At 40.1% G+C, this 22,329-nt stretch overlaps 1 protein-coding gene across 2 annotated transcripts in view; it reads right to left on the bottom strand.

The window, feature by feature from the left end:
- cpne5b (copine Vb) overlaps positions 1 to 22,329 on the bottom strand; it is a 178,523-nt gene that overhangs the window by 32,712 nt on the left and 123,482 nt on the right. For both annotated transcript variants that reach the window (XM_061727693.1, XM_061727692.1), the window contains 4 exons: positions 18,770 to 18,873; positions 17,336 to 17,440; positions 3,171 to 3,212; positions 2,543 to 2,618 (listed from right to left, as the gene is read on the bottom strand). In XM_061727693.1, the coding sequence (XP_061583677.1) occupies positions 2,543 to 2,618; positions 3,171 to 3,212; positions 17,336 to 17,440; positions 18,770 to 18,873 (327 nt within the window). The remainder of the gene's footprint in view (positions 1 to 2,542; positions 2,619 to 3,170; positions 3,213 to 17,335; positions 17,441 to 18,769; positions 18,874 to 22,329) is intronic.

Below are 22,329 nucleotides of genomic sequence, written 5' to 3' on the forward strand. Positions count from 1 at the left end.
AACGCTGACGGTGACTGGATTTCTCAGGATGCATTTCAGTGCAAGGTCTGAAGTTCACACAACAATGTGAGAAAACACCTGTATAAGTAAAAACAACTAATTTTAATCTACACCCCAGTTTCAATTTTGTTGAAAAACACTGAACTGATGGAATGATATTATTTTTCATATTTTCTTTTTAAAACACATTTTCAGAGTGAGCGTAGAGGAGAGCAGGGTCAATTATAACATGGCCAATTATTTCAGTTCGAAACAAGCAACAATAAAAGTACTGACTGTGTACATCATGGAAAAGCAGCAGGGTCACTCCACCACAGTGGAAGTTGTTCACAAAAGTAATCTTTCAAGCTATAAAAATAACCTTTTAAAAAGGGGATATTTTTCTACTCCTCTAAGCAAACCTGAAAGTTTGCTCAGAGGAGGCTGGACGGTTAGGAGGATTATAACTATGAAATAATAAACTGTATTTATCGTAGCTATTGTTGACATGAAGCACTGCAATTAACAAATGTCTTAACTATAATATTGTTGGGCTTTATAAGTACAGGCCCCCAATTGATGTGAATAATTACTGTGTTTGGATGCTGTTTTTTGTGAAAATATCAAATGTTGAGAAGTTGCCTCAACACCACACGGCCTCATGTAAGAACCAACGCAAACACCTGTTGGTGTTTCATTGGTTTCCATTTTCATTGTTAGTTTGTCTTCATGGTGAGATGTAATTTTGGAGCAGGTTTATTTTTATTTCTAATACAGTCAGTAACTGTATAGTACAACTGCCTTATGTTTTTTCAATGTTACTACATTTCAATGTTAACATGTTTGTTATGTTTAATTAAATCCTAATTATTGTATTGTAATATATCAGTGAGTTATGAAGGAAAATGTAAAGAAATGTGACAGCTATAATCTGTCTCTGCTAACACAAAAAATATTTACAAATAAATACAGTAATTCAATTCAATTCAAGTCATTAATATTTTATCAATCCCAAAGGGGAAGGTACATAAATATAAGCGCAACTATCACTTTCTGATTGTTGAAAGCTTTTTTTAGAATTATTTACCATGTTTCGTTTGGTTATTTTTACAAATTTTCATAGACGTTGATTGGGATTTAACAAAAATGCAGCTTTAGTATTCAATAATATGAAAGTCTAAATATTGTGTTTGTCGAGTCTGGTCATCAACCGTGTGTTTTTACAAACAATTAAATAAAATGTGTGTGTGTGTCATGTAATTTCTTTGTAGTTCTACTACTTAATTATCTCTTTAGAGTTTCCAACCAATATGATGAGAGATGGTGTGTGGGTTTTGGGTATGTATATTCACCCACGTATCTGATGTTAGTAATATCAAGGTGTGGAGGACTCTAAAAGGGGGTGCATGGATTTCATGGCGAAATGCAGCTCATGGAAGATCATATAACCTGCTCATCAATCACATAGTATGGAAGAAAATGGAAAGTTCAAACCTGAATGGATGAGAGAGACAGGGTAACATTTAGTTTAGCAGCGTTCTATTGGCTCAAGAACAAAGGAGAAATGCCAATCCAGAAACCAGAGTTGTCTCAGCTCATTACCTCAATTCTCAATGGCTGCTAGGCATGAAAGTGACAGCCCCTAATTTAACATGGAGGGATGGCAATTTGTCTGACACACCGAACAATCTGCTGATGCAAAAACTAAAGGGCCTTTCAGTCTCACTGGGAGGTAGAGAGGAATCAAAAGTAGCCTATAATGGAGATGACATCTAAAAGACAGGTATTTGTCCTGCGCTGAAGGCCACCAAACCACAGGGGCATGACAGCATTGACATGTCCTCTATATTTGGTGAGAATTTGACTTTCAACTGCCACTCAAACATTTACATTTATCTTAAAGGGTATGAATATAACAAAAGGATGTGTCATCTGAAACCGTCATCTTTTTTTTTATAATTAGTATTTAACGCGATCAATTGTGTACAACATTAATGGTGATTTCAATAAACAAAGGATACACCAATGACATTTTCTGGCTTTGCCGCCCAGTCTTGGAGTCCAAGATGAAGAAAAAATACATTTCCTGCTGTCCCCTGAGAAATAGCTATGATCATTGTAAATCCCTGAATCGTTCTCCTATTAATCCTGTTTCATCCTGCTGCTAATACTCAATTTATATGTGTGTCAGGGATACAGAACCTGGGATTACAGTGTCATAATAAATAAAGTGAAAAAGAAAATAGGAAAAATGCACAACTGATGAAAACATAAAAATGTGTTCCGTTTTGTTTTTTTTTTTTTTAAATAAAGGACTTTCCATTATGGAATAACTGATGTGGTTTTTCATGATAGTTTAACAAATATTGTAATGCTGCAGCTGCAGAAAGTATTCATGAAGGGAAAAGTGATACAATAACGGAAGACAATGCAACACCAATGTCAGTGATGGAAATGTCAGCTGGACCAGAAATAGGATCCAAACATCTGTCACAGAGGGATTTGAAGATTTTAGTAGCCGACAGACATCTAAGTAAGGTGCGAGAACGGTGGAATGACTCACCTCATAGACGTTGAACTGGCTCTGCCCTCGAGCTAGCTCTCGGTAGCTGGTTGTGAAATCTCCAATGAAGTCGTGGCTTGGGAGTAGATGTGAGAACAAGAAAAAATAAAATAAAAGTCAGGCACAAACATCAGAGAACTAGCCCAACAGAAAAAAGAACTTGTTGATAAGATGTGAAATGAGATTGGCTGAATGAAATTTTGACCGTGATCCTCACTTGAATTTCTGTATTAAATTATTTCATTCAGTCCTTTCTCACAGTGAAGACTTCAAATGCTTTCTTAATGATAAAACACTTAATTTTGCTAATCTATGCTACGATCTAGGCAAACCCCACTTATCAGGCATATGTAGAGATATTGGGGATGATAAATATAACTTAACCCTAAAGTCGTGCAGCTGGAAGACATCAGAATGCGTGAGAGAGCTGAGTAGTTTTTTTACTCATCAAACAGACCTATGAACAAGATGGAGTAACCAGAATAAACCATGCAGAGGAGTGCAAGCAAGAATAAATTATGTTGGAGATGCCTGCCTGGAACCAGCTCCCAAGAGGTCGCCTCATGTTTTTTAATTGAATGAAATTAATGTAAAAAAATACCAGGAATATCCTTGCAATCCCTCTTACCTGCCATCTCGGTCCCAATCATACACCTCCACTTTGATTGTTCTGTGGAAACAGAAGAGCCAAATCAAAACAAATGCGCAACAAACAAACTTTATTCCTGAACATGAGATATGGCAAGGCACATTCGGTGGTTTGTTTGAAAATGTTTTCTCCACATGTCGAGCTCCTTTGGGTTTCACAGAGTTGTATATCTCAACTTCTAATCCACTAGTATGAGAAGCTTTATAACACATTCACACATGAGTTCAAAGTTTGAAATCCTCTGCAACTATTTCTTTCTCAGGCTTTTGAAGGGACTAAAAACTTGAAATAAAAATGATCAGAGCTGCGAAGTCATCTCCTTTCATCATAAAAGAGTGGCTTACAATAAGACCAATGGGTGAAACTGTTGGTGGGGAATCACATTATTTAATGTTTGTTTTAATTTTGGAAAAGATCAAGAGATAACAGTACAACTCCTAAATAGTTTGGATACATGTCACTTGATTCTAATCTTGGACATTCGTCACCCTTAGGACAAGGCTGAACAGCAGGGTGCAAGTGACGAAAGAAAAAAAAGAAAACTTGTGTGAAACCCTCACTTCAATTATAACTAGAAAACTGCAGGGCACACATACTGGCAACATTCAAAACCAGCAGAAAAAGACACCCTGAGAGCAATTTACACAAACTCAGGAAAATGTGTTACTGCAGAAAAAAAAAACCTCCTCTTGGCACTTTCATACCTGAGTCACATTGATACGCCCCCCCATGTCTCCCTTCTTATCCCATTTCGTCATGCACAAGCAATGATACCTTCCAGATTCAAAGAAAACGGAATCAAGTGATACATCACAGATTCTCTCCTGTCACCGAGAAACTAAAAGATGCCTGATATAAGCTCAGCTTCCTCCCTGCCATCTGGTCCCCGTTGTTGCACGGTGGAGGTTTGCTCTTTTGAGGCTGAGCGCTAGAGAAAATGTGTTTGTCATCTAGGTTGTAGAGAATTGGTGCTGCTTCTCCTCAGTGGAAAGAGGTTTGGCACAAAAAGAGATAGCAAAAAAGAAAATAATGGGTAGAGAAAAAGAAATAAATCATTCCTCCCGTGGTCAATTTGGATTCAAGGCAAGTCTTGTACAAGTATTATCGTCTCATCGCAAGGAAATAGACGCTCTCATAACGCCAGCTCAAAATCTTTGGAGTAATCTTATGTTAGATCTCTGAATCTTAACTTGAAACTGTATAAAATGACTCTAGTCTTTGGATCCTTAACGTGGCTATTGAACCTATGCAACTGCATATACTCCAAAACTAATTTGCTGCATATATCTCCAGCTTCTATTCTGAGGTTCATGACTCACATGCGATAATGGAAGCCTATATAACTAATGAAAGAAAAAAAAAAAGGATACAGAGCTGTTCTCCCGCTCCAAGATCAGTCTGAGATGTTTTGCGGAGAACAAAAATAGATCTTTGAGTAACCCAGATTAGCATGTCAATTATGAACATCCAACTGTACACTAATGAAAGACATTAGTGCCAGTGACTCATCCCATGTTGTTGACAATGATAGGAATGAACATACGGGAAGATGAAGTGTTTTCTTTTCTTTTCTTCATGAGTTGTTAAGCAGAAAATCCAACAATTTGAAGATACAACCCTTGCTTTTGTTTCTCTTCACAATCCCTCATCTTCTTTTCCCGCAACACTTTCATGTGGAACGAATCAGAATGCAGGATTTCTGTTTCCTTTGATGTATATTTTTAACCCTTCCTTGTTATCTTTTGCTCTCTAGTTTGCCTCTTTCTTGAGCTGCGCTCAGTCTGGTCTCATCTCCTGTTGGAGTGGTTGTTTTGAGGTCTGGACTTTGACTATGGGCCACTCCAAAATCAGGAGCATTTTATTTTTCAGACATCCTGTTGTAGATTTGCGGGTGTGCTTCAGACCATTTTCCAGTCACATGACCAGATTTTGATCAAATGTTGGACAGATGGTCTCACATTTACCTCTAGAATACTCTGGTTTACGGATGAGTTCATGGTCAACTTAATGACTACAAGGTGCTCAGGTCCTGTGCCTGCAAAGCCACCCTAATCATCACCACTCCACCACCGTGCTTGCTGGTGTTTCTGTTGAACTGCAGTGATTACTTTGGTTCTTGCCGAACAACTCCAACTTGGCCTCATCTCTCCATAGGACACTTTCGTATAAGTGTTGTGTTTTGTATAGATGCACTTTTGCAAACCTCAGTCTTGGTTCCATTCTCTGTTTAGACATAACATCCTTTCTCCTGACAACCCTCCCAAATTGTCTAATGCTTCTCTTCCTCTAACCTTGCTGATGTGGACTTTAACATCCTCAGTGAAGCATGTAGGGCATGTAGCTTTTGGGTTTCATTTTTATTTTGTTGCACATCTATTGCACATTGTCTGATCTTGGGGTAAATTTGAGGAGTCATCTTACACAAATTCAAGTAATATTTTCTTTATTATTAGGGCCCGAGCACTGACAGTGCGAAGGCCCTATTGTATCCGTAGGAGATGTTTTTATTTTTCTTCCGATGAAATGAGGGCCATTTTGCCCCCCTAAACGTGCCCCAAAGTCACCAAATTTTGCATGCAAGCCAGGCCTGGCGAAAAATGTTATATTTAATGGTTTGCATTAATGGGCTTGGCCTAATGGCTCAACAGCGCCCCCTAGAAAACTTTGTGCCTCAAGCCCCACAATACGGTTAGACGTACATGCACGAAAATCGGTACACACCTGTATCATGTCGCAACTTAAAGAAAAGTCTCTTGGCGCCATGGCCGAAACCGAACAGGAAGTCGGCCATTTTGAATTAATCGTGTAATTTTGCCGCAATTTATATCATTGCTTTGGCCGCTTCTTTGCCCGAACCGTAACGCACCCAGGTGTGTTATACATCAAAATCTGCGTCTCCATCCTGCGATGATGCACATTACTTTTCTCAGTCAAAAGCGTTACTGTGGTGACGATAGACGCCATATTTGATAGTTCCTACTTTCTGCCATAACTTTTGAATGGTTTGACATAAGGACATGTGGGTGGTGTCATCGGATTTGGTATTGAGTACTTGACCTTCATTGGCCTGAATTAGCCCCGCCCCTTTTTCTGATCGGTCAATATTTGATAGTTCCGTTTTTCTGCCATAACATTTGAATGGTGTGACATAAAGTGTCATGGGTGGTGTCATCGGACTTAGTTTTGAGTCCTTGACCTTTATTGGTGAAAATTGCACGCGTGAGGGCCCATTCATCGCTGCTTACAGCTTTACTTTTTATTATTATTTTCTTCTTCCAGAGTGAAAAAAGTTACAAGTTAAAAAGTTTTGTTTATCTGAGGTTGTATTTGCCTAATACTAAGACCCACTATGATCAAAGTGCTTTCATTGTATTTTTACACACATTTTGAAAAAAGAAAAGCAAAAACATAGAATTGAAATAAAGTATTTTAACACTACCATGCACCTATAAAAACAGAATTAGCAAAACTACAATTCCTTAAATGGTGACTTGTGATTGGCTCCAAAGCTAAGAGGCAGTCAAAGTCACCCAGAGAAATATTTGTGTTCAGTGCTTACTGCTTAAAAAAAAAAAAAAAAAAAGGGTTTCCAAATCGTTCATTTCGGGTCATTATACACCCCAGGCAACACTTTAACCTGCTGTGAGTTAATCAAAAGCCTTGTCTGAAAAACAAGCTTTTGATTGTTTTTTCTACATAAATCAGAAATTCAGCCTCTGGGCCATGTCTTTATTTTTACCGCTTCTAACCTCCTTCTCTATGAGGGATTCTGAGAGGGTGGGGAGGCTATGATAATGTGGCACTGTGCTGATTGGCTGCCTGAATGACGTGTAGCAGGGGAGGGCACAAATCCTCGCTCTGGGCAGAAGGGCCGGCTCCGTACACTATTAAAGCGTGTCCCATGCGATGCGAGCGAGCGTCAGCGACAAAATCAATTCCATTGCTTTATTTTCTATTGGACTGTCCTAACTGGCCGTGAGGGTGGAGGACACCCTGGTGGCCTGGACCCACAACTACCTTACCAATAAACACCAGTATGTCAGACTGCAGGGCTGCCAGTCGGAGATGGTGGTGTGCAGCACTGGCGCCCCCCAGGGAACGGTGTTGGCACCATTTCTATTCACCCTCTACACATCAGTTTTTCAAGTCAACTCAGACAAATGCCACCTACAAATGTTCTCCGACGACTCCGTCATCGTGGGTTACATCAGTGACAACCGGGAAGAGGAGTACAGAGACCTGGTGGAGAGCTTTGTGGGACGGTGTGACACCGACCATCTCCAGCTTAACACCACCAAGACAAAGAAGATGGTGGTGGATTTTGGGAGGAGTAAGAGGATTCCCACTCCCATTTCCATCCGGGGGGTGGAGGTGGAGAGGGTAGACACCTATAAATATCTGGGAGTCCAAATGAACAATAAACTGGACTGGACTGATAACACTGAGGCTTTCTACAAGAAGGGGCAGAGCCGGCTATTCTTCTTAAGGAGGCTACAGTCTTTTAATGTCTGTAGCAGGCTGCTGCGGCTATTTTATCAGACCGTCGTTGCCAGTGCCCTCTTTTTTGCGGTGGCATGTTGGGGGGGCAGCGTCAGCGGCAGCCAAGATCAATAAGCTGGTGCAGAAGGCTGGCTCTGTAGTGGGAGCAGCCTGGACAGTCTGGAGGTGGTGGCAGAAAAAAGGACAAGGAGGAAGCTGCATGCCATCATGGACAATCCCACCCACCCCCTAAATGGTGAACTGATGAGGACGAGGAGCACCTTTAGTCACAGACTTGTCGCCCCCCGCCAGAGCACCAAGAGTTTTGGGCAGTCATTTGTGCCTGTGGCCATTAGGCTCCACAACCAGGCGTTGCCAACGGACCACTGCAGACAGGGGATCTGAGGACTTGTGTTTTTGCACACTTGCACTTTTTGCACACTACTTGCTCTTGCACATGTACTGGACTTTTATTCTCTTAAACGGTTTTTATTACCAACTAATCTACTCTGCTTTCTAACTTATTTTAACGCTCGCATGCAGTTACACGGTGTAAACGGATCTTAAAGCCTGAATTATGGTTCTGCGGTAAATCGACGTGTACCCTACGCCGTAGGCTCTGCGTTGGTGTAACGCTGAACCATAAATCAGCCTTTAGTTCCCTGAAGAGGGACCGGGTCACCTCGTCTTCACACTAATTCACACAGGAAGCTTTAATTGAATTATAAACAGGTACACCACAGTCTTTACTCCAATTCCTCATCATTTAATTTATTATGTTACAAGACAAATGAATCAAGTTAACTGTAAAGAAATCACAACACTGAATGTTAACAAATGGCAACTTTGTTGTTAAAAAAAAAAAATAACATTTGTACACATTATATACACCATATACACTACTTATATACACCATACACTGTTTATATACACCATAAATAACATTTATGCACTATTGCTGGCTCAAGGAAGGGCAGTGTCTTCTGAAGGTGTCGTTGAACAGCTTCAGGTGCATTAGGAAGATCTGAAACCATAGACAGAAAAAAATGTACATGTATAATGTATTTATAATGTATAAAAATGTATTACTAATAGAGCTTTGGTGTTACCTAACGGGTAACACCGGAGCTAAGCTAAATACTTAGCCCATACAAAGATCATACTTGTAGACAAATATAAATAACATAAAAAATTAACGTCACTTACCGCTGACTCGTGTGCAGTTGCCGGGTCCGTACTGTTGGTACTGATCCTTTTTTGAGGGTAAGTGTCGATGCAAAACCAAATTTTTACTGTCCCTCATTGTTCAAACAGCCACACGATACAGCGCTTCGAAACAATGGCGGAGTTCTTGTCCCGGCGGAGTTAGTTGTGGCCGTGGTTTCAGCAGCGGAGGCCGACCTATGGAAATTGCTCCTGTCGTGACTCACGACGGGAACAGAATCTGAACGGCTCGTAAAAGTCACATTGGAAAGATCATCCGGGCGGCTGTACAGACACTGCAGAATTTGGTTGCTTTACTCCTTCTCTGAGTTGGCAGGCTGAGGGGAGACCACTTTATATATGTTAAAGCAAGAAAAAACGTGTTTTTCATAATAGGTCCCCTTTAAGAGTTATTGGACCCAACGGACAGATTTCTTTACTAACCAAAATGTAGACATTGTAGCATGTCCTCCTTCTTATCCTTTTTATTTGATCTTTTTACTTGCTTTTCCAAAGAGGCAGACATGATTTTAACTGCATTTTTATTAGAATACGTTGGGACAGGTTCAACGAGAACCGAAACAACTTGATTTATCCAGATAAGAGAACACACAAAAGGATTGCATCTTGTGACGCAAGACTGATGCATCTTTTTGCACTGATGGTGTGTTAAAAGGTTAGCTTCATCCATGACCTGGGCCAAGGAGTCAGTCTATAACAGACAGACAACATCTGCTCAATTTAAAAACTTAAAGGGGCTGCTTTGCACTTATGGAAACAACACATTACCAAAGAAAGATATAAATATCACGTCGGTGTTTAAAAAAAAAAGAGAAAAACTCCTACAAGAAATAACTATTTTAAGACTAAACACAGTCACTGACAATGGAAAATTGTATTACTTTTTTTTCCCATTTTCTCACTTGAAGGTCTGACATTTTATTTGAGATTTTTTAGCTCTGAAGTTCACGACTGAAATAAATTCACAATAGCTTCCAGATGGATCTCAGGTAAAAAAAAAAAATATTTCAGTGATTGCTCTGTGAATAGTGCTAAGGAACAGAGTTCAACTGTTCCCTTTTTCCTTATTTTTGAGTCTGCAAGGGCTTCATTTTCTTCTTTAGCAAAGAAAACCGTGCTCATGCAATCTACGAGGAAGCTGCAGAAATATTGCATTTCCCTTCTTTTCCCTTTCCTAATTTAGAGATGTCACTTGGGAGAGAACCACGGTATCCATATAGGAAATCTTAAGTGATCTTCTCTTGAACTCACTCATAAACCTTTCCTTTGCCATGTGGCGCCACTGATAAGAGGAATATATCCGAACCAAAGTCCTGCTCTGACTACAATAAAGTAATTCAGCAGCATGTGATTTACTCACATACTTGTGGAGAGGTGTTTAATGGATGCTCTATCCAACATGTGATGGATTTGGGCTGAGATGGCATAAACGCCAACCAGCTGGAACCATATTACATATATAATTAAGTTGCTTGGTTCAAGTTGGTGAACACCAAGAGAGAAATTCATGGAGCATAGTTTATGGTGTCAGTATTTCTTATGAATCTCCATGGTGACAAGTCATGTCTTTTCCCCTTGTGTCCAGCACGAGTGATGAGATGATGGTGAGCATGTTGCATTATGTTGGAAGAGTTTGAGAGATCAGTCTGATCTTATGGGGGATGGGCATTTCCATTTTGAATCTGACAATGATCTTCTTGAATATTTGGCATCCTGGAATCTCCTCCCCCTTTTTGTATTTTTTCCACTTGGTTCATAGATACAGTAGGCTTTTATTAAATCAAAGAGTATTAAATGCCTTTTTTTTTTTTAAATCTTTTTTGGGACTTTCTGCACCATGTCAGCACTTCAAACAGAAGCTTTCCTTCACGTTATAAATGTAAACAGTAATTTCACAGCTCAAAAAGATTGACACAGTAAAGAGCTGTTTCGGATGTATAAATAGAAGTAGGGTGAAAATGTACCATGAAAGGTTGAAAATATTATTTAATAATAGTACTTAAGAGCTGTATAATTAAAAACAAAGACGGACCTCTAAACTCCCCCTTTATACAGTATAAACATAGACCCCTCCACACATACAAAGTTTATTTCTCAACCCTACAAATACAATTTATGAAGTGTTTAAACTGTTGTCTTAGTGATATTTCAAGACTTTTAGCGTCCAAGGCTGTTCTAGAGTGTGCCTTGTCTTATTTCATCAGTCTCGGTGTGGGGGCATGCGTCTATCTGTGTGCATCTTTGTTAGGCACAGGAATATTTCATAAGGCGCCTTTTCTGCCCTGATGAGTCCCTCGTAGATGATCAGCTCTGACAAGGTACAGAGTCCTTCTTGGACTCATGTGGTTGGCTGGTAACAGGTTTCACCAAATATGATCTAAGTTTCAACTTTACTAGTTGACGCTATTTTATGAATCCCTAAAGCAAACTCATCAGCACTGATGTCCTGCTTGTCTGTTTGGTATTTATTTAGCTCTTCTTTTTTCTTTTTTTTTTTTACCAAAGCCAAGTTCCCAGCGTTGGTAATTAAAGTTTGATTGCATACAAACAAGATAAGATAGAGAGAGAGAGAGAGAGAGAGAGAGAGAGAGAGAGAGAGAGAGAGAGAGAGAGAGAGAGAGAGAGAGAAGCAGAAAAAAGATATGGCATCCGTCGTGAAATGTTTCCCATGAAGTCAGTCAGTTTGTTATTTCGCCTGTCTTCACAGTTCTTTCAGAGTTTATCTAGTTTTCCTCACACCACTATCTTTTGAATTGGAAAGCTGATAAGCTGTGAGGAAAGTAAATTCTTAACCCTTTTGACTCAACATGTCTGCAACGATTATGTATCAACAGGGAGAGGTCCAGAAATTCAGTTTTTTCTTTTTTGGTTATTATTACTCAGATATTTTTATTGGCTTTTTATATTGTAAACCCAAACAATACAACCAACAAGGCTGCAAACAGCAGTCACAACGTATGTGGAAATGAAGCAACAATAATAACCCAAATATACACGAGTCAAACAAATGTGTATACAAATACATATATATATATATATATATATATATATATATATATATATATATATATATATATATATATATATATATATATATATATATATATTAGGGATGCCCCGATACCGATACCAGTATACCAGCCGATACTGCTCTCATATACTCATACTCGCAAAAATTCTCCGATACCACTTCATTGTTGTTGTAGTTACTGAGTAGTGACTCTCGGGGGAGATGTTGAGCCGCCCCGTGGCTCCCCGGGTGAGAGTGCAGCCTGGCGGCGGAGCAGCCGCCCAGCCGCCACTGCTCAGCCAGCTGTTCCGGTTAGCCGCTAGTCAGCTAAGCTTAGCGTGGGGATGAGAAGAGAGTGATACCCATGAGTGAGACTGGCAATGCCGTTTCAGGCAAGATAGCGACAATTAATGCAAGCGGGATGTCAGCAGTGTGGACATATTTCAAAATAAGGGACAACGACAGAAGCAAGGCAGACTGGAAGTTATGCGCTGCTAACAGAGCCGGATTAAATAAATGGACTACACTAGGCAGACTGTGATTTTTGGGCCCCCCTCCATCGATGTTATTTATGAAATCTTAAACTTACCAAAGTTACTAATAAAACTTAATTCACATTTTACATAGCAGAGTCATAGTCAAGTTGGTTCTTTGTATTCCAAAATAAGTCATGTGTTGTATATTAAACAGTCTATCAGACTATTTTTAGATTTTTATTATTTATACGTTATTACAATGCTCTATTAAATGCTATTAAATTATCCTTATCTTATCGATTGTGAGCATTTTGCAGAAAATCTTAATTAAATGTGTTGATTAAATTGAATAGTTAAATAAGAAGTAAAATCTACAAAGACCAATACAATTTGCAGTAAGACAAAGTGTGCTGTAGTATGTACTGTATGTCTGTATGTGTATATGTATGTATGTGTATGCGTATGCAGAGCCGTTTGAGAGATTTGCGAGGCCCTGTGTGAAATAGCCAGGGGGGCCCTCGCAAAATTTTGGGGTTTTTCGGGTCGGATCGGGTGTCTATATGCGCAATTTTAACTCTCCAATTAGCAAAATACTGGATACCTTCCCCTGTCTCATCATCATCTGGGCTTGCCTCGACGCGGGGCCCCACGGCTGCTTGAGACCCGGGCGGATCGGTGATTTTTGTAACAAATTTATCAAACGTGCCTTTCAGAGAGGCATTAAACTCTTCCATTTTCTTTTGTTTTTTTCTTTTTTCATCCCCTGATGGAAATTTCCTGAATCTGTCTCGTTCTCTCGACATTGTGTGACAGTTTGGTCCAACTCCACCCGTCTGGATCAGACTAGCTTGTGTCCGCGCTTGGTCTGATCAGTTGTATTGAACAACAGACACGCGTCACCATTGCACATATATTTATTGATATGCACAGACTAGTACACATTTAGGTCTGTAATGGAACGTGACTGTTGATATTTATAAGGAAAAAAAAATAAAAAATTGGTCGCACGGTTCGCACATCCCTTGCGGCGGCCCTGTGCGTATGTATGCGTATATATATATATGTATGTATACTAAATATAGTAATAATGCACATATATATATGCCTTAGGTTTTTACCGGCATGTTATCAACCATTAATATGTGTGCAGACAAAAAAAAAAAAAAAAAAAAAAAAGATTTTTTTTTTTTTTTTGTCCCTCTGTCTGGGCCCCCCCCCCCCCCTGTCGGGCCCTAGGCACGTGCCTAGTCTGCCTTTGCGTTAATCCGGCTCTGGCTGCTAAGGTGTCAAGAGGAGGAAAGGAGAATACGTAGTTTAATACCAGCAACTTGATAAAACATCTCAAGGCGCATCATAAAGCTGAGTATACGGAGGTTGCTAATGCTACTGCAAGACCACCACAGCCAACATTAGCTCAGGTTCTGCAAAAGCGACAGACAATGGCAAGAGACAACCCGCGGGCCGTGTTGGGACTCAGCGAGCTGTCGGCGAGGCGCGTGGCCGGGGGGCTGCGCGCTCCCAGTGTGACCGGGCCACGGAGGAAAGTCCAGCCGGCTGAGTTTTGTTTAAAATAGTTATTCTACTCATTTTATTTGTTTTTATTGAATTTATCTGTTAAATAAAACCTGTCTTCCAATTCATTGCATTTTTCATTGCAATTTTAGCCTAGTTATTTTTGTGGTAGAAGTATCGTATCGGTACTGTTATGTGCATGAAGAGAGCTTTTTTTCCTGTTTAATTCTCTTGTCACTTTTCAAAATGTAAATATATAATATATAATTCTTTATAGTCAACAGCCTCTTAATCTTGACAACTCAGTACAGTGAGTACAGTACACACTATACTAAATACGTATGGGATAATGCCCGACTAGGTGTACATTATCATAAATATATGAACGACGCGGGGGCGTGAACTGTCCTCTGCTTCGCGTCGGACGGTTTGCCTTCGCAAAAATATTGTAAATGATTATACTTATTATAATTATTACAATATTACAAAATATTGTAGCGACCCTGATATGGGAGCGTTACAAAGTGGGGAGATCAGCCTGAATTCTCTCGTCTCTCTGCCTGTCACCGGACTGCACGTGATGTCATGAAGGGAGCCGTGGTGGGCGGAGGGAGGGGGGGCTGAACCCCGAGGTTTCTTGAGGTGTTCTAATTTAAGTTGTTGGGGGAGTTTGCCCGAGACGTTAGAGTTGGAGTCTGCCTTTGTTTAAGACTGTAAAGCTGTTCGTTTCCTTCCCGTAAATAAACCGGCTATTGGAAGATCAGAGCCCGTCTCTGCCTGCTCAGTGTAACGTTTCACTCACCAGGCGGAGACGGGCTCTGATCTTCCACTAGCCGGTCTCAAGCAATCATTACAGACAGTAAAAGCTCTGTTAACTATTTTCACTCCATCGTCGTTGTAATCAACAGCGAAACCAAAATGATGCCACACCGGAGATTTGAATGAACTTTTGTCTCTCAACTCCCTTGCTCGTACTCGCCATGACTGAGGGGGAGTGGGCGGAGCTACAACACTGACTCGTGACGAGCGAACAATGTATATATGTATATATATATATATATATATATATATATATATATATATATATATATATATATATATATATATATATATATATATATATATATATATATATATACTGTATATACACACACAGACACACACATATACACACGTATGTAATAGTTTCAGTGTCTCTAGCTGGAGATTCTGATTTAAAGTAATTCAAAAATGGCTGCCAGACATTGTAAAACCTCTGGGTTGATCCCTTGATTGAGTGTTTCAACTTCTCCAGTGCCATCATGCCCCCAACCTGTGCGTGGGCGGCCCAACTGATTTCCAGTTACAAAAAAATAAGATGTCTGGCTAGTAGGGATGAAAAAGCGATGACATTCGACTGTACGCCAGGTAATGCCACCTCCGCAGGGACCGCACCAAATAATGTAATTTCAGGAGCAGATATTCTTCTTGCCGCAGATATAAGAGAATGTGTCCAAAATTGAAGACCAAAACAGTACCAACTTTAGGCATGCCCAAAACATGGTAGAGGCTGGCTGGAGCCTGGCAGCATCTGGAGTAGGACGGGTCCACATAATTCGCACTTTGCCACAAGTCATCAGATACTTCATATCCCAGTTCCTCCTCCCATGCTGCCCTAATATTAATAAGTGACGGAGAGACGCTCATATGAATACTCTCATACAATCTGCTCACTCCCCGTCTTTGATATAGATCTCCACCCAACCACTCATCTATCCAGTCATTTGGCAGGAGTGACGGAAAGGAAGGAAAAAGCTTCCGAACAAAAGCGCGCACCCGCCAATACCTTAATGAATCTGAGCTGGGAATATTACACTCACTTACAAGCTGTTTAAATGACATGAACACACCATCCTTAAAAGGTCCTTCGCCCCTTTCAGACCATTCCTGAACCATAACTTAAACACTGTAGCTTTGAGTGAGGGCGGAAAGAGTGCATTATCCAAAATTGGAAGAGAGGGCATAGCCTCTCTATGTCTGAAGTGGGTCCGAAATTGAGACTATATTCGTAGTGAGCCACTCACAATGGCAGATATTCTAATTTTGTCCACACAGAGTACCTCTGCAGACTAATCTCTTTTAAAGGGGACCTATTATGGCATCTAATACCTATTTTAAACAGGCTTTGAATGTCTTAAAAACAAGCTTTTGATTATTTTTGCTAAATAAATTAGAAATTCAGCCTCTGAGCCATGTCTTTATCTTCCCAGTCTCTAACCTCATTCTCTATGCGGGATTCTGAGTGGGCGGGGCTATGATAATGAGGCTCTGTGCTGATTGGCTGCCTGAATGACGTGATACACCGCTATGAAAAAATGGCGGAAGCTCCTGCCGGCGGAGTTAGTTGTGGGCGTGGTTTCACGCATCGGAGGCCGACCTATGTAAATCGCATTTTCGTTACATAACGACAGGAGCAGAATCTGAACGGCTCGTTGAAGCCACATCACACTGGACGGCTCATCCGGACGGCTGTACAGACACTGCAGAATTTGGCTGCTTTCCTCCTTCTCTGAGTTGGCAGGCTGAGGGGAGACCACTTTATATATGTTAAAGCAAGAGAAGACGTGTTTTTCATAATAGGTCCCCTTTAAGGAGCACATAGGATTTAATACTATCTTACTAACTAGTTCACCATTGCTTCAGCCTTCCCTTCGTTTTATTAGCCTTGAAAGACACAAACAAAAACAATGTGAAAAAAGCACCCTTCTCTATTCAGAATGTGTTAAATATTAGTAAATTGCACCTAATAACTTTCTAATCTATGAATGGAAAATTTTTGTTCAGCAAAGGAGTTGTGCTTAAAAAGTCACTTTACACACAAAGTTGCAGTACATGTCAAAAGTACACACCAATAATTTTGAATAAATAACTGTTTCCACTGGCACTGCACTGCTCTATTTCCAGTAAGTGTAACAGTTCATCTTTTCAATCTTTGGGATTACCTCTGGGGGGAAAGCTGTTCATAACAGCAACACAAGAAAACATAGGTGTGAGAGCCTAACTGGGTCTGACAGGAGCCATTTTAGCCAAGATCAATATAAAGGGATGTAAGAAGCACATGGCTGCTTTGAGATCACGTTGTAGTAAAACATTGGGAAGAGGAACACTGCCACTTGTTGAACTTGTATTGATTTCTTCTAGTTGAACAATTTTTATTTATGTTTAGAGTGTACTAATGACTGCAGTTGATACACACCTTGTCCCTCAGGGTGACACTTCTTACAGACATACATTGGGAAAATAGAAATCAATGACAACATGACTAGACTCCAACACTATTCATGAGGTGCGTTTTACTGTGCATAAGATAGTCTGGAAACGTGCAGCACTGAATTGACAAGCAGCAACGTGAGGAGCAGAAACAGAACCACAATGTGTGTGAAGGTGGGGGATGATTACTGTACCTGTCATAGTCCCCGTTGCACAGTGCTCGTACAGGGATAGGGAAAGGTTGCCACACTGGATTTAATGTGTTTTTCACCACCTCTGTCTTGTGGCAGATAGTAAACCTAGAGCCAGAAGAGGATGACCATTAGGAAATAATATATTCAAGATAAGCAGAAAGAAAAAAAATGATGCTACTTTGCAAATGAGGGGCAGAACTGGAGAGACAGATCATACGGTCATATCTTGTGGTTAGAGTACGTATGCTTAAATTGGGCTTTGTTTTTTGTTTCAGCTTAGCTCACAGAGACTAAATTAATATTCCACTTTGGCTTGTAGTTTTCCATGACCAAACATGTCATAAGGACTTATTGAGGGATTTACCTGACAACGTGTGTCATGTTTTTTGTAAGTTGTTTTATCTAAAGCCTTGGATCAAGCTTTTCATCCTCCACTGAGTGCCTCAAGCCTTTTAACACCCTATGACTCCTTTAACCGTACAAGCCTCTAATTTGTACCTCCTTTGGCACCAACAACACTCAGAACATCTTGAATGCATTTCCCACCACATGAGCAGATGCTGACACAACTACCGGCCTCTATGGGAGTCCAAGGTGCACTCTGTGAAGCTTTGATGGGATTGGAAAGTGTTGTGCATCCCTGCACGAGTTGGCTCTGAAAACCGCAGTGTTTTAATGCAGATGCAATGTTTTGGGCATGCATTCTTTCACAACTTTTACATCAATTGCTGCTTTTTGCTTTCCTCGAGCCATTTACATGTAAAACTCAGAAATGGGAATTGTGGATGTGGTTTGAAAAGGATACATGCTTCTATTCATAGCCTCCTACAATGTGCCTGGTTCCATTATGACTTCAGGCCTCCTCCCGACCGCGTGCATTAATGCACACTATACTGTATTCCATCAAATCTTGTTTTTGTCTCCTTGCCTTCCTGAATTATTTCTATCAGAAATTCCCCCATGTTATAAAACAGGTTTTCATGGCTTTAAAATGTCCTGCCTTGAATATGTAACAGTGTCTGACAGTGTTTTCTTACAATAGATTTGGAAAGCTTAGTAAACACAGATACGATTCACTGATTTATGAGTGCGGATGCCATGTTTAAGTCACTCTAATCGTTATGGTGTGAACTATTTTCACTGTTTTATCAAAAGTCACTGGTGTCTTAGTTCTTTTGACACTAGTCCCGGTATGCAACGGTCATGACAATTACTGAAGCAATTCAATGGGAGCTGTGGTTTTAAAGGAGTCTGCATAAGGAGGTAAGGAGAGGTGATGTTGGAATAAGTTGTAGGACATTTGTCCAACTGTCGGTTGGTAACCGATTATACCTGACATGTCAAGAAAGAATGCAGTCTGGGCTTCCCTAAACACTTGCCCGGTCAATTAAACAACTTAATGGGAATGAAAACAAAAGCAGATGAACAACTTACGTTCCATCCTCGTTGCTTCTGTAGAAAACCATGAAGGGGTCCGACTTGCCAAAAAAGTCCTTTTTGTCTAGCTTGTTAGCACAAAACTGCATGGTGGCACTGTCCTGAAGATATGCATGGTATGAGGACAGATGGATGAGGAGTGGGAGAACAAGTATATCATAAGCTCTTCAAAGTATTGTTTAAACTTCCTTCTTTACTTTTCTTCAGCATATTGTGTATCTGTACCAGTGTTAAGTACATGTATATTCACCTATAACTATAAAACCAGTAAAAAGTTTGGACTGAAACAGAATTATACATGAAAACAGCATATTTCACAGAACTTACTTTTTATTTTTAGGTTTAAATATAGAGACACATTTATATTAACATCTGCATCATTTCCAAACGTCCTGGTCATGACCTGGGACATGTTTTCAACAGTGTTTAAAAATGTATCAAAGATGCTGTGGATTTGTTTACTGCTTTTCAACCATTGTGCCACACATCCAACCCAAAACTATTTTAATGGAGTATTGGTCACGTACAAGTGAGGCCAGGTCATTTAATAGCACATCATCAATCCCTTCCTTGGTCATATAACCCTTACAAAGCCTGAAGGTGTGTTCGGGGTCACTCTTGCAGAAAAATATATGATGGTCTGACTAAGTGTTAATCTGGGTGCTTTAGGGCAGCCCCTATGGGAGCCAGTTCCATCAAAGGTCTTGGTGGTTTTTGAAGTTACATTTGATGAAGCCTGGAAAAAAAACGTTATATTTCCAAACTGACACACCATTATGCCATACAATACTGATGAATCCCTCTACCCTTAACAGTTATTGTTTTAATATACAGTATTCGTTAAATTGAGATGACTGGTTTTGATTAACCAAGAAACTCTATTTTGACAATACCAGATGAAAATAGGAAAAACTAGGTATTAGCTAATAACTCATCAGTATCTTCAGTATACTATATTCAGTATCTTCAATCTTTCAGTATGGTGTTTAAGTAATCTTTATATAATCATTTAATGCACATCCCAGTTACTCTGCGATGTTTACCATTGCTGTGGGAGGACAAAAAGAACAACAATCATATAAGTAATTACTCATAAATATTTTTTTTCCAGTATTGTTCATATGCTAGTTCAGAGTAAGTTGCTCTATTTCTAATGAACTGATCATTAGATTAGTTTCCTTATACAATTGCATTAGTTAACATTGTTCTGAGCTGAACAGAACTGAACTTGGTCCAGAGCATCTTAGGAAGGGATTAGATGGTGTTGCGATGGCTTCCAGTGCAACTGTGATAAACCTTGGTGTTATTTTCGATCAGGATTTGTCGTTTAAACCATATGTCAATCAGGTTTGTAAAATAGCCTTTTTCCATCTCCGTAATATTGCAAAGATTAGGAAAATCCTCTCGCAGAGTGATGCAGAAAAACTAGTTCATGCGTTTGTATCTTCTAGACTGGATTACTGTAATGTGTTGTTAGCAGGATGTCCAAGTAATTTGCTGAATAGGCTCCAGCTGATCCAAAATGCAGCAGCACGAGTACTGACAGGAATTAGCAGGAGAGACCACGTCTCTCCAGTGTTAGCATCGCTCCATTGGTTACCCATAAAATTCAGAATCCAATTTAAAATGTTATTACTTGCGTATAAAGCCCAAAACGGCTTAGCTCCGCATTATTTGCAAGACCTGATAGTGCCTTATGTTCCTGTCAGAGCTCTCCGTTCTCAGAGTGCAGGTTTACTCGTAGTTCCTAGAGTATCTAAATGTAGATTTGGAGGGCGGGCATTCTGCTATCAGGCACCATTACTATGGAACCAACTTCCAATCTGGGTTAAGGGGGCTGACACCACCTCCACCTTTAAAACTAAACTTAAAACATTTCTGTTTAGTAAAGCCTATTGTTAGTGTTTAGTAAACCTCTAGCTGGTGTTGGTAAATCTCTAGGTAGTGTAAACTTTAGTGTGTCAGAGTCGCTCCTGTAGTTTCTTGTGCTGGCCCCCCCTTCTCCTCCCTTTTCTCTCTTTTGTCCATGTTGCAGCATCCTTTGCCGGACACCGGAACCTGCAGGTGGTCGTGGGTGGCTTGTAGCTTGCATTACGGAGCACAAGTCTTTCCCTGACCCTGCACCCCAACCTGGGACTTGCTGATTGGGCCGGAGCTTCGGGAGCTGCGTGCTGGCCTGCGGTCCCCACCCCTGGTCATCCCGTTGCTGCTTCCACCTGCCTGCTGTGCTGTTGCCGTCCCTGACCCACCAGTCTGGCCCTCGGCAGGAGGGTCCCCCCTTATGAGCCTGGTCCTGCTCAAGGTTTCTTCCCTCCTAAAGGGGAGTTTTTCCTTGCCACTGTTTGGCTTAAGGTTTTTCTCCCACTAGGGGAGTTTTTACCTGCCATTGTTTATGTAATAACTGCTCGGGGGTCATGTTCTGGGTATGGGTCTCTGGAAAGCGTCTAGAGACAACTCTGTTGTATTAGACGCTATATAAATAAAATTGAATTGAATTGAATTGAATTGAACATTGGTAATGTTCAGCTCAGAACAATGTTAACTCCTCAATCAATAACGAGCTACCTCCTAAGCCAAACTATGTAAGCCATACTATAAAACATAATGGGTTGATTCAGACTCAGGGTTGCATGTTGAATTAAAATATCCATGTTTTGGTGTCTGTCACAAGTCACTAGTTAACTCCAAGGGTGAAAAAAGTTAGCTTTAGTGAGGAGACCAGGGATGGATGGATCATGAAATACCTTGAAACACCATTAATATCCAGAGCGCTGAAGAGCAGTGCCACAAACGTTTAACCCTAAAAGAACTGTCCTCTTGACCAGAGCAACACATAGCTGTGAAACAGCTGCGGGGTGTTCACTTTCTCAATGAGTATACATTTTTAAATCTTTCAGTATCATAATAAAGAAAATATCCTTTCCAATCAATAATTTCTAGACTTGTTATGACTAGGGACATAGAAAATATATTGTATGCAATCAAAGTGATACAACCAAAATGTATTTTTATAGACAATGTAAAAGCTTGTGCCAACTGGTGCTAGCACGGTAACAACTTGTCAGTTTAGAAGTGCACCCTAATGTCAGCGGCATGTTGACACATTATTCTCTGGGATGGTTGACACATGTATCAACGTGCACCATCATGGTTATTTAGCAGATACATGTGTTACTTTATTTTACACATATTTTTTTTTTTTTTATAATTATCACGGAGCATTATTTTGCATTTGGTTAACCTTTCTCATTTTTTTCCTGTAGGTCAAGCAGTATTGAAGAAAATAGAGACTGGGACAGGGAGATAGAAGTATAAAGAAGTACAGCACAGGACTAAAGTTTACCATTCAGTACAATAGGCAGGGTGAGATTCATGACAAGAAGTTAAATGCAGCTGTCGGTTACTAAAAACAAATGGCTGACTGGTTATCAGGCCAGGTTAGATGGCATATTTATTAGTATTAGTATTAGTATGCAGAGTATTTTTAGTGATTTGATGTCTCGTGTTACAGTCTGCATTGTGTAAATGCCGCCTACTTACATGCTCTCGCGCTGTAA

The sequence above is a fragment of the Cololabis saira genome, chromosome 8 (assembly GCF_033807715.1).
Source record: "Cololabis saira isolate AMF1-May2022 chromosome 8, fColSai1.1, whole genome shotgun sequence".
NCBI classification, from domain to species: Eukaryota; Metazoa; Chordata; class Actinopteri; order Beloniformes; family Belonidae; genus Cololabis; species Cololabis saira.